At 40.9% G+C, this 14,040-nt stretch overlaps 1 protein-coding gene across 1 annotated transcript in view; it reads right to left on the reverse strand.

Moving 5' to 3' along the window:
- Positions 1-1,483: 1,483 nt before the first annotated feature.
- The window catches only part of LOC114654929 (sialic acid synthase-like), a 62,198-nt gene continuing 49,641 nt past the window's right edge, over positions 1,484-14,040 (reverse strand). The window contains exons 5-6 of the mRNA XM_028805792.2: positions 5,097-5,363; positions 1,484-1,768 (exon numbers count right to left, since the gene is read on the reverse strand). Coding sequence (XP_028661625.1) covers positions 1,559-1,768; positions 5,097-5,363 — 477 coding nt within the window. The 3' untranslated portion in view covers positions 1,484-1,558. The remainder of the gene's footprint in view (positions 1,769-5,096; positions 5,364-14,040) is intronic.

A 14,040-nucleotide genomic window follows, 5' to 3' on the forward strand; every position in this document is an offset into this window, starting at 1 on the left:
CAGCCTGTGGCAAAAGAATTGGGGGTAAAGCAGGGAAGGATGGCAGCTGCATAATCTGTGTGTGTATCTAGATATAATGAAATAGACAGATGGTAGATATACGGTGGCTCCTGTGCAAACTCAGAAATGGCAAAGAAACTAAAACTATAAAAGGAAAGAAAGGTTTTACTGCAACTGTAACGATGTCTATCTATCTATCTTTATGCCTTTCTTATCTATCTATCTGTTATATAGTGCCTTTCACATCTATCTATCTATCATATTGTGCCTTTCACATCTATCTATCTATCTATCTATTGTATTGTGCCTTTCCTATCTATCTATCTATCTGTTATATAGTGCCTTTCACATCTATCTATCTATCTATCTATCTATCTATCTATCTATCATATTGTGCCTTTCCTATCTATCTATCTATCATATTGTGCCTTTCCTATCTATCTATCTATTGTATTGTGCCTTTCCTATCTATCTATCTATTATATAGTGCCTTTCACATCTATCTATCTATCTATCTATCTATCTATCTATCTATCTATCTATCTATCTATCTATCTATTGTATTGTGCCTTTCCTATCTATCTATCTATCTATCTATCTATCTATCTATCTATCTATCTATCTATCTATCTATCTATCTATCTATCTATCTATCTGTTATATAGTGCCTTTCACATCTATCTATCTATCATATTGTGCCTTTCCTATCTATGTATCTATCTATCTATCTATCATATTGTGCCTTTCCTATCTATCTATCTATCTATCTATCTATCTATCTATCTATCTATCTATCTATTATATAGTGCCTTTCACATCTATCTATCTATCTATTATATAGTGCCTTTCACATCTATCTATCTATCTATTATATAGTGCCTTTCATATCTATCTATCTATTATATAGTGCCTTTCACATCTATCTATCTATCTATTATATAGTGCCTTTCACATCTATCTATCTATCTATCATATTGTGCCTTTCCTATCTATCTATCTATTATATAGTGCCTTTCACATCTATCTATCTATCTATCTATCTATCTATCTATCTATCTATCTATCTATCTATCTATCTATCGTATTGTGCCTTTCCTATCTATCTATCTATCTGTCTATCTATCTATCTATCTATCTATCTATCTATTATATAGTGCCTTTCACATCTATCTATCTATCTATCTATCTATCTATCTATCTATCTATCTATCTATCTATCTATCTATCTATCTATCATATTGTGCCTTATCTATCTATCTATCTATCTATCTATCTATCTATCTATCTATCTATCTATCTATCTATCTATCTTATAGTGCCTTTCACATCTATCTATCTATCTATCTATCTATCTATCTATCTATCTATCTATCTATCTATCTATCTATCTATCTATCTATCTATTTTATACATAGATGTTTGGAGTATTTACGTATTGGTGTCTATTATTTTACTATTCTCCCAAAAAAAAAACATAGACTGGTTTAACATCATTTGATAGAAAATTTATTCTCTTGCTTTTATCTTCTCCAAACATTCAGTCAAAATTAACATTTTGTTAACATTTTGCCTTCTTTCCATAGCTTTCTATTGCCTCTCCTATTAGGCTTTCATCCTCCTCGATGTCTGTGTTCACCTTCTTGCCCACCAGGTCAAAGATTTCTTCTGGAGGGATACCTTTGGGTTCAGCCACTTTCACGGTCATCATATTGAGTGCCAGTGCAGTTCCTTTAGGAATGGCGACCTTTGCTACCACAGACTTGCCGAGCTGTGAAATACACAATAAATGAAGACATGTCAGAAAACAAAATAAAAATACCTGTGGTGTATTTTTCTCTTTTCCTCCATCCAAAACAGACATGAATGATCAAAACATTCTAGAAATCCTCCCATGCAGTTTTCTACTAATGTAGGATAAGATAATCTGAATATTGGCCTATTTTTAATTGACTGAATTCAAAGGTCTGTATTTCCAAGTCCAAAATGTACAGGACAATCTTCAGAACTAGGCAAACACTTGGAAATTGGCATTTAATGCAGAAATGCGTAAAGTGTTGCATGTATATTAGATGACTTTTCCAGTGTAGATTTCATTTACATAATATTAGCGTGTTGGAGGTAGTCGGCCGTGCGCTCCCATGAAGTCTGTCACTTAACGTGACATGCCCAGCGACTCACTCCAATCAGTCTGTGACCCTCCCCAATAAAATCAAATAGGTGATTTTTATCTTTAGTTGCAGGGGTGGGCCTCTGCGTGCATGAGAGTGGACAACAAATGAATGTTCATCTGGAAGTACAATGCATAGAAGGCAGCAATGAGGAATAGGCATTGAGGGTGTTTAGGACCTCACAAATGAAAAAGAAGCTCATCAGTCTGATTTCTACTGTGACAGAATGGAAAAAAAAGAAAAAGAGGGCAGAGATTGTGGCTGAACTCATCATACCCATTGACCCTTCATACAATATCAGCTCCATCAGGCAGGCTGCCGCAAAAAGGGACAATCCCAACTGCGCTGGGAGTTCAGCACTCAATTGCTAAATTTGACATGCCCAAGGATTTCCAGTCAAGTAAACCAACATGGCCCAGCGAAGAGATCAGTAATTCAGTCCGCAAGTATGACTCAATGACTTGAAGTGACACTGGCTTAAACATTATGCAGAAACAATTAGAAAGGAAAAAAGTTAGGTTATGAATCCAGTAACGTTGTGCTCAGAATTTATAACACTCTAATGACCACATCTGGTGTATTGTGTGGAATTTTAAGACATAGCAGTGTGGTGTAGCGGTTCCACAGCTCATGTCAAAAGGGCCAGTTTTAAAATAAATAATCGGCGCACTCGCGGCTTAGTGATGGGGCGTGGTGGTGTGTGGCTGAGCAGTTCTCGGGGAATTCGTGATGCGGGCGATGCTCACTTAAGTGCACAGGTGAGGAGTCGTCCACATCTGTAATTGTTCCCAGGAGTTGCTGATTTGCCACAGCTGTTCCATGTCCCCGTAATATATAGTATAGTAGTGCGAGGTGGCTAGCGATAGAGAATGAAAAAAAAAAAAAAGAGAAAGAAATAAAGAGACGAAGGTTGCATGGAAGAAGGAGGCAGGAAGCAGCGTGGAGAGGATAGCCGGTGTGAGAGAGCGAGCGAGAGAGAAAGAGCAGGCTCGATGGAGTGGAGGCAGGCAGCTGGGAGGCGAGTCCCTGCAGAAGAGTGTTTGGCCGACACTCGGTGGGGCTGAAGAAAGCGGTCGCTCCAGCTGAGCGATCACAGAGCTGGACTGACCGGAGTTGAAGACGACTGGCAGCGGCAGTGGTGGAGGCTTTGGGCTGGTTTAGCCCCAGCGTGAGCGCCCTGGCCGCTGGGAAAATAACCCAAGTCTCGGTCCGGATTGGAGTCCGACGTAGCCAGGGATCGAAGGGCTACCGGACAAGAGTGGAAGGCAGCTGTACCTGCAGGTGGGTGACTCTCCTGTTGCGAAGCCCGATGGGAGAAGCAGGGGCACCGTGCTTTGTGTTTCTAAAGGACTGCTTCATGCCATTGTTTTAACCTCGTTTTTAAGGATTCATTTATTGTTTTTTTTAACCTCCACTCAGCACTCGTTTTTATGGATTATTTATTTAATGATACACGAAACACTGCACTATTTATTTGGACACTGTTTTGATTGTTTTGTTTTTAATAAAAGCACTTTTGCACCATCCCCTTGCTCCATTTGTTATGCCTCACTGCCAAGCTCATCGGTAACATTACCGATGGTGTCGGGTTCAAGGGCTCCCAAAAGCAAGATGGGAGCATAGAGCAGAACCCGCATCATCACAAGCAGCACTTGAACTTGTGCAGAGGAGAACACCCAGGTGCATCCCAGGACTTAGGGAGCTGTCCTACTGGGACAGACTCAGAGAATTAAACCTACTTTGTCTCGAGCAGAGGAGACTGCAAGGGCACCTAATCCAGGTCTTCAAAGTTCTCAAGGGTATTAATAAAGCTTATCCAGCAGAATTCTTCCAGCTTAACAGTGAATCGTGTACTCAAGGACACCAGTGGAAATTAACCTCCTTAGCGTTACACCTGAGCATCACTCGGGCTGTAAAACCAGTGCTACTCATAAAAGCATTAGTCCCAAGTGTCACTTGGGCAACGGCAGAGGTGGGTAGTAACGAGTTACATTTACTTGAGTAATTTTTTGGATGACTACTTTTTACTTCTACTTGAGTAATATTATTTTGAAGTAACGCTACTCTTACTTGAGTACAATTTTTGGCTACTCTACCCACCTCTGGGCAACGGTATAGACGCATCTCAAATAAAACCCAAGGTTTATTTGGGCTGTAAAAGTGCCAACTGCATTAGTGCCAAGTGTTACTTGGGCAATGGTATGGGTGTGTCTTGTGTAAGCATCCCAGCCCGAGTGTTACCTGGGCAACAGTGTAGATGCATCTTCTCCTAGCCTAATAATGGCGTCTCATAAGAAACATCTCTAATCAGCATGACGAAGCGAATCTGTCTTCAGGCAGTAAAATTAAAAACGGTCATTGAAACCAAAAGTGACTCTAGGAATCCAAAAGTGACACTCATGTCACACCCACATGTGCAGTGTGATGTTCATATTATTATTATTTGTATCATTATTATATCTTCTGTACTTCTGAATTTGTACTTTTAGTGCTTTGCATGTTTTACAGTAGAAAGATGAGATTTAATAAAAATTATAATTTAATTAATTACTACTCTTTTCACAGGTTTTTTTGATTAAAAAATGTAAGATTGAGACCACAAAGCCCTTCTTTACGCAAAGAGTTTTGGGAATCTGGAACAAACTAAGAGACATGTAGTTAAAGCAGAACAACTGACAACCTCTAAGAAGGATCTGGATGAGATATTAGAACATCTTAGCTATTAGCTAAACAAAGGAGCTTAATGGACTGAATGGTTTCTACCAGTTGGTCAAACTTCTAATGTGTTCTTTCAGTTAAAGCACACTATAAGACTCAGTTCTTAAAATGGACCCCCTTCTCCAAACTCTTTTACAAAGAGGCATTACATTTTGAATTAGGACAAAGTTAGAATGCCTGACTGACTCTTTGTATAGGACTGGCTCTTACCTTATTGTGACAGGCCATCTCACAAGGCAGAATGTGTTTGACTGGGGAGCCCATGGCTGCTTCCACATTCCTGATGGCCTTCACCAGCTCAGCCAGTTCCTGTGGTTCCAAAGAGGCCTTGTGGTCACTTCCCTTCCAACTCTTGTCCAGAGTTACATGACGTTCAACAACTTTGGCTCCCATCGCAACTGCAGCCACTGTAATAGGAATACCAGTCTCATGACCTGAGTAACCAATGGGGATATCTGGAAATTCCTTTTGATATTCCTGAGGGGGGGAAAAATAAATCATTAAACCCAAGGAAATGTAATGGTTAAGCATCAATGATAACTTATCATTGTCAAACCCACATAATCCAGTTTAATTCCATGCAGTATCATGTGTAAGGCAGGAACCAACGCTGGACGGAGTGCCAGTTCACTAGAGGGCACACTCATGCACATATTTAAAAGGGGCCTGTTTACAATCACCAATTAACCTAATACATCTCTGGGATGTGGGGAGAAAGCCATAGTGCCCAAAGAAAAACAGATATGGGGAGAATGTGCTGACTCCTCCTGGAGAACAACCAGGCATGGGAGTCGTACCCTAAATGTTGGATGTGTGTGAGATAGCACAACAGTGGTAAACCATGCCACCCAGGTGCATATGAAAACAAGAACTGATGTGGTTATGGTTAAATGTTTTAATTTGTAAGTGTACATTTAAAGGAATATTCCACTCAAAAATGATATACTTTTTGTTGCATACCCCATTTGTAGTAAAGGACTAATAAAAATCTTTAATAATTAAATATTTAACTTTTGTTACTACTGGGCAGCGATTAAAATTTTTTAATTGTGATTAATCACAGACAATCACAACAATCAAATTGTTATGCGCAAAATTCAATAATGACCTCAAAAGTAGTTTACAGTAATCCCTCCTCCATCGCGGGGGTTGCGTTCCAGAGCCACCCGCGAAATAAGAAAATCCGCGAAGTAGAAACCATATGTTTATATGGTTATTTTTATATTGTCATGCTTGGGTCACAGATTTGCGCAGAAACACAGGAGGTTGTAGAGAGACAGGAACGTTATTCAAACACTGCAAACAAACATTTGTCTCTTTTTCAAAAGTTTAAACTGTGCTCCATGACAAGACAGAGATGACAGTTCCGTCTCACAATTAAAAGAATGCAAACATATCTTCCTCTTCAAAGGAGTGCGAGTCAGGAGCAGATCATGTCAGAGAGATAGAGAAAAGCAAACAAATCAATAGGGCTGTTTGGCTTTGAAGTATGCGAAGCACCGCGGCACAAAGCTGTTGAAGGCGGCAGTTCACACCCCCTCCGTCAGGAGCAGGGAGAGAGAGAGAGAGAGAGAGAGAGAGAGAGAGAGAGAGAGAGAGAAAAACAAAGTCAAAAATCAATACGTGCCCTTCGAGCTTTTAAGTATGCGAAGCACCGTGCAGCATGTCGCTTCACGAAGCAGCTGCACAGAAGGTAGCAACGTGAAGATAATCTTTCAGCATTTTTAGACGAGCGTCCGTATCGTCTAGGTGTGCGAACAGCCCCCCTGCTCAATCCCCCTACGTCAGGATCAGAGAAAGTCAGCGCAAGAGAGAGAGAAAAGTAAGTTGGGTAGCTTCTCTGCCATCTTCCAATATCGTCCCTTGTATGAAATCAACTGGGCAAACCAACTGAGGAAGCATGTACCAGAAATTAAAAGACCCATTGTCCGCAGAAATCCGCGAACCAGCAAAAAATCCGCGATATATATTTAAATATGCATATATCTAAAATCCGCAATGGAGTGAAGCTGCGAAAGGCGAAGCGCGATATAGCGAGGGATTACTGTATTGTGTATCTTATTAAACAAATAAGATGCTTTTTAACATCAGTATTCCCTTTACATAGTAGCAGTTAAAATATTTCTTGTAAATCTCAACTTAAACATGAATGTAATCAAATCAAATATAAAACCAAAGCTATTTGCCACTGCCAGGGCATTAACGTTTTATCTAGTTTGTTACAGGAAAACAAGTTACCCTCAGAGTCCAGAGCCACGATCACAACATTATAACAGGCACCTTCTGAGCAACAGAAAGTTAACATTTCTAAATTTGTTTTCTTTGTTTCTGCTGGCATCTGTTCAGATAAAATTTTCTTTTATCAGGGAGCAGCATAAACAGTCTATGTTCAGTAGCAACTCTTTGAGGGCTAATATTTTTTCCAAAAGACTGCACAAAGCAATGGTTTCACACATAAATCAACATAAAACGTCTGTTTGCACGGTGGGCTGGCTGCCTGGCTGTCTTTGTGAGACTGCTGTTGCAGTGAGATGCAGTATGGTTTGTTCCTCTTGTCATCATAAGTGTCTGTCTACCCAGGCAAACGTTGTCATAGGTGCATCAGCTACATGGACGTGGTCAGCACCATGATCAGCTGATGCTGGTACCTCACTTTAGTTTTCGATATACATCTCCAGATCACTTGCATCAAAATCTGAGTCTGACAAATTGGAATCTGATTCAGCGATAATACGAAAAATGTTTTGCTTTGAGCATTCACTTTGGTATGTCTCCACATGCCATTTTAGAAGCTGGTTGCTCTTTGCTACTCATGAACGCGCAGGGAATTGAGGTCAAATCAACCAAGCTAACTTCCCTTCTAGCAAAATCGTATCAAAAAGCGCTCTAACAAGAAGATCACTGATCTATATTGATCTCAAGTGAGATTGAGGCCTTCACAATAATAATAATAACAAAAACTGTGTTAACATGTGATAAAATAATTGTTGCCTTTAATTAATTAATACGTTAATGCGTTAACTTGCCAAGCCCTAATTTTGTATTTTCATACAAACTGGAGATAACAAAGTTTCCCTTGTCACACACGTGCACATGGGAGGCAGCTAAAGGGCCTGAATAAGAGTAATTCCATGACAGGCCAGGGGGTGGCCGTGTGCACTGACTCTTTATCTCACTTCTCTGCAGACCAGTCACGGGAAATTCCTCCTGGCCCTGATGACATCACTTCCAGTTCCGGCCCTCTTGATAACGTCACTTCCTGTGCTTACCTTTAAAACCGCCATTTTGACCATCTCAAATGAGTTCTCTGTAACACATTTATTCAGCCAATTTTACAGCCAGGAAACCAATATACAGGTGGCTGCCACACACCTTTTTGTGTCTCTTTGTCAAGTTTATGACACCCTAAAAAAGGGCTCTATGGTGACCAATGCTGGAGAACAGCAAACAAAATTAAAAATGTCAGTGAAAAATTCACACGTTACTCGAGTCACATAATCTGCATGTCAAGTCATCCAGTCGCATGCTCACAACTTTCCAAACACACGGAGTGTTACTTAATACTGTTAAATAAACCACCACCAGAAAATGCTCTTCAGAACGAAAATGGACGCGAATGATCATTTGAACTGTAGATGCCTCCCATCATTACATTTATATTCATATCCACAATGGAAGCACCGGTGGATTATTTAGTGGCAGTGTGTGACACTGAACGAGACTTGGTGAAGCCTCTGAGATTTACACAAGTCTCAACCATGTTCTCTTCCAGATAATGTTTAAATCTGTAGTTTTAAATGTCCCTCAGCCATGCTTTTTGTTGCTATCACGTGAAGTGAAATGGTAGCCATTGAATAAGCTGCATGCTGGGCTGAACCCTTGACCAATGAATGGGGTTGGGGTGGGTCTACAATTCAAGTGCTCTGTTAAGGATCAGTGCGTTCCATTTTCGTTCATGGGAGAGTTTTCTGTAAGCAGTTTCTAAAACAATATTTCAGTAAAAATACTTGTGTTTGGGACGTTGTGAACTTACAACTGGATAACTTCAAATGTGGATTATCGGACTCAACAAGCGAAATGTGTTTTTTTCCATGTTGTTTAATGTTTTCCAGCCTTGGTCATGATAGACCCCTGTTATATCAGAAACTTTGTTATGTCCCTCCTCCATGATAACATCCATCCATCATCCAACCCGCTTATATCCTAACTACAGGGTCATAGGGGTCTGCTGGAGCCAATCCTAGCCAACACAGGGCACAAGGCAGGAAACAAACCCCAGGCAGGGCGCTAGCCCACCGCAGGGCACGCACACGCACACGCACACACACACACACACACACACACACACACACACACGCACACACACTAGGGACAATTTAGAATCGCCAATGCACCTAACCTGCATATCTTTGGACTGTGGGAGGAAACCCATGGAGAACATGCAAACTCCACTCAGGGAGGACCCGGGAAGTGAACCTGGGTCTCCTAACTGCGAGGCAGCAGCGCTACCCACTGCGCCACTGTGCCGCCCCTCCATGATAACACAAGATTAAAATTTTTTCTTAGCCATCACTACAAACCACATGGGGTAAGTAACAAATTAAAGCAGTTTTTTTGGGAGAAGTACAGTTATCCCCTAAACCCTGTAAATGTGAAAATCCATGAATACATTTTAGGCCCTCATCTCACCTCCTAATACTGTACTGCTGACCACGAGCTTCATCAATAAGATACAGGTCATTATTTAATAAATTCTATACAATAAGGTACAGTGGGTCATCCTCCGGGTTCTTCTGAAGTATGTACTACCACCCCGGGTCGAGACGGGACACTGGCGCTAAACTTATCCTCTTCTATTTCCTCAACAGTGTCAAGAAGATGCCCAGTGAGGACAATTGACCCCGTCCCTTCCAGTCCCCCAGCTATATACACTGCAATTCCCAGTAGCTGATATTTTTCAATACAACAGTGCACCGCAGGATGGTGGTCTTTCCCACAGTAACTATAACAGTCTTTATTAGCCAAGAAAGATTCCCGAGACAAGGAAACCCTGATTTTCATTTGTACTGGCACCACTGAGCGCACCTTTTATTTATTTTTTTGACTTGATTAAATGGGAACAACCAGGTTGGCGCCCCAATATTTCCAGTTGTGGATCAGCAATTCCTTCCATCAATCACAACAGTTATATATACTGTACACAACATTGTGGGAAGGTTATCTTCATGTTTACTATGAACGCCCCTTTTACAAGTAGTAACTGTTAATAATAACTTGGCAAAAAAGGCACACATTTTACACAATTTGACATACAGTATGGATTATGCAACACAAGTTACATGAGAATTTTTTTTTTTTTACATTTTTATAATGGATAATGAACGCAAAAAAATGCAAAATAATATGTAATTACAGTACCGTATGCTGTAATGCAACAGTAACATACACAGTCTTCCAGCCCACTGGTGTACCAGCAGAAACGGCTCCACGGATTTCCAGCTCTTTTTTTTCTGGATATATACCTAACTGTTGACTAGTTAAATGAATATCCCACTCAGAAATGACATATTTTTTAAAATTTTACTAATCCCATGTAGTTTGTAGTGGTGGCTGAGAAAAAAAAAATTAATTTCCTGTTTTTGAATAGAAAGCACATCTTGAAATTTTCAAACTCAAAAGCACCCAGCAGCAACTAATTCTGGACTATGGCAAACGATGTGAAAAATGTCCATTATAAAAATGTAAAAAAAAAAAATTCTCATGTAACTCGTGTTGTATAATCCACATCTCCGATATCCATTTGTATGGTCAAATCGTGTAAAATGTGTGCCTTTTTTACCAAGTTATTATTAACAGTTACTTCTTGGAAAAGGGGCATTCATTATAAACAGCAAAGATATCCTTCCCACAATGCTGTGTGTTTGACTTGAAGATCTGCCTTCCCCCCTCATTCATTAGTTGAGAGTCCTGTCTTTGATTCAAAAGTGCAGCATTGTGGGAAGGACATCTTTCCTGTTTACTACTTGCAAAACACGCACAATAATATCCACTTAATTATTAATAATCGTAAAAATCTGCTAATCACAAGGACTGACTGGATTCCTTTATTAGGCTTCTGTCTTTCTTGTTGCCCTCTGACACTTACCTGCTCATGCTTGCCTCACATTAAAAACCCTCACAGTCTTTGTAAAGGAGAATACTATGACTTTGTTTTATTATCCCTTTCCAGTTTGAGTTTTACAACTTTTAAAAAGTACAAGTATAAAAGCTCAGATTTCTGTAGTTAATTACAAATGGCACTGTTTTATTGCTGTCTTTGATTTTTGTTGCAGTCATGTCAGTGTCATTAGGCACATGAACTGTTTGAGGGGTACTAAGTACCAAAATGTACATCCCCTGTGGTTCTTCATTAATTCAATTAATGGGAGTTCTTTTCCCCTTCTTTTTACTGTGTGTGATGATATGCTGTTTAGTTCAAACGCATAGATTGCAGTTCATCTTTTGGCAAATTGATTCAGCTTTATACACTGACTACGTCTGTTTTATCATACAGTAACTGTGAGCAACAGAGACCACATACAGCTGACCCCAGCGCATCAATCACTTTGACCACAAGTCCATCATGTGCTCAAGTGCCTACCAGAAAGGTTTTTCCTTTGCGACAGGTTATGTTTGTTTTTAACATACAGTGCCCTCCATAATGTTTGAGACAAAAGACTCATTTTTCATTGATTTACCTCTGTGCTCTACAGTTTAAAATTACAAATCAAACAATTGAACACATGATTAAAGTGCACATTACGGACTTTCATTTATGGGTATTTGCATACATTTCAGTCACGGCATGTAGAAATGTCAACACTTTTTTATGTGGTCCCCCCATTTCAGAGCACTGTAATGTTTGGGGCAGTTTGCATCTCCAGTGTGTGTGATTCCTCAGGTGGGTTTCTTTGCTCCGTAAAATATCTTGGCTTGCTTCTACTTAGTCTGTAGTTGCCATTGTTCAACATGAGGACAAGAGCTGTGCCAATGAAAGGCAAAGAAGCCTTTATGAGGCTTAAAAACAAGAATAAAACCACTGCAGACATCACCTTAGGATGACCTAAATGAAGTGTATGGAATATCATTAAGAAGAAAGAATGCACTGGTGGGCTCAGTAATCACAAAGGGACTGGTAGGCCAAGGAAGACCACCACTGTTGATGACAGAAGAATCCTCACTATGGTAAAGAAAAATCTCCAAACACCTGTCCGGCAGATTAGAGACAGTGTTCAGGGAGCCGATGTGAGTGTGTCAGAGACGACTATCAGCAGAACACTTCTTGAACAGAAACACCAAGGCCACACTGCAAGATGCAAACCACTAGTTAGCTTTAAACACAGGATGGCCAGATTACAGTTTGTGAAAAAAGGCTTAAAAAAGCCTGCAAAATTCTGGGAAAAGGTCTTGTGGACAGACAAGACAAAGATGAACCTCATCAGAATGATGGCAAGAGCGAAGTGTGGAGATGAAAAGGAACTGCCCAAGATCCAAAGCAGACCACCTCATCTGTTAAATATGGTGCTGGGGTGTTATGGCTTGGGCATGTATGGCTGCCACAGGTCCTGGCACACTTCTCTTCATTGATGATGGAACTGCTGATGACAGTGGCACAATGAATTGTAAGGTGTACAGAAACATCTGATCTGCCCAAGATCCAGTAAAGGCCTCCTAATTCATTGGACGGCTCGTCATCCTGCAACAAGATAATGACCCAAACATACTGCTACAGCAACACAGGAATTTTTTAAAGCTAAACAATGGGAACATTCTGGAATGGCTAAGCCAGTAACCTGATTTAAATACAGTTGAACAGGATTTCCATATGTGGAAGAGGAAACTTAAGGGGACAAGCCCCTGAAACAGGCAGGAGCTGAAGATGGCTGCATTAGGGGCTTCAGCACCTGATGATGTTGATGAATCACAGATTTCAAGCAGGCATTGCATGCAAGGGATATGCAACAAAGTCCTAAATATGACGGCTTTAATAGACTTGCCATTGCTGTGTCCCAAACATTATGGTGCCCTGGGGGTTTTAGGGGGGGTCATGTGGAAAGAGTGTAGTTATTTCTACATGGTGTGATTAAAATGTATGCAAATCTTCTTAAATCAAAGTCTGCCATGTGCACTTTAATCATATCTGAATTGTTTGATTTGTAATTTTAAACTGTGGAGCACAGGGGTAAATCAAGGAAAAATCTGTCTTTGTCTCAAACATTATGGAGGGCACAGTATGCAATGTGTTCTCCGCACATTTTGATATGTTTAACAGGGGTCTTCTTCAGTGACGTTTTGGTCACACTGTAGAAGGTTTATCCATCATAACCACTGTCACGGATGAGCGGGGACACTGCCCGGCCGGGACGCCTGGACAGTCCCCGAGTTGGACGATACTTCTCCTCGGCCACGAGAGGGCAGCCGCCTGGACCTAATTGGGGGCCACAGGAATGGAGCCAGGACACTCACCACTGTGAGAAGACGTGGCCACTGCCAGGGGGCGCCCGGACAGTTAGGGAGTCCTGGATGGCAGCACTTCCGCCACACCAGGAAGTGTTGCCGGAAGTAATCCCAAGGGCACCCGGTGTACTTCCAGGTGCTCTCCTGACACTTCCGCCACACCAGGAAGGGATGTCATGGGGAGCACCTGGGGCTCATCCGGGTCGTAATAAAAGGGGCCGCCTCCCTCCACTAAGGGAGCCAGAGTTGGGAGGAAGAAGACGAAGCTTGTGAGGAGGGCGAGAGGAGGTTGAAGGTGAAAGAGAAGAAGAAGGAGAAGAAGAGAAAGAGAAAGAAGAAGAGAGAAAGAGAGAGAAGGTTGAACATGACAAGAGAAGGAAAGAGAAAGAGAAGAAGAAAGGGTTGGTGAAGGAAGGCATTGTGGTGCTGTAGGAAAATAAAGAAGTGTGTTTTGGACATTCTGGTGTCTGTCTGTCTGTGTCTGGGGGTATGCTTTCCACACCACAGATGTGCTGTCCTTCAGACCATTAACAAGATCCTAATTTCTCTATGAGGTTTAAATCGTCTCCCCTTCTCTCAGCATCACCTTAATGAAGCATTGAACTGGTTAAGAAATGTCCATTCATTCAACTGTCTCAATGTTCTCATGCACATTTAA

Source organism: Erpetoichthys calabaricus, chromosome 7 (assembly GCF_900747795.2).
Source record: "Erpetoichthys calabaricus chromosome 7, fErpCal1.3, whole genome shotgun sequence".
Taxonomy (NCBI): domain Eukaryota; kingdom Metazoa; phylum Chordata; class Cladistia; order Polypteriformes; family Polypteridae; genus Erpetoichthys; species Erpetoichthys calabaricus.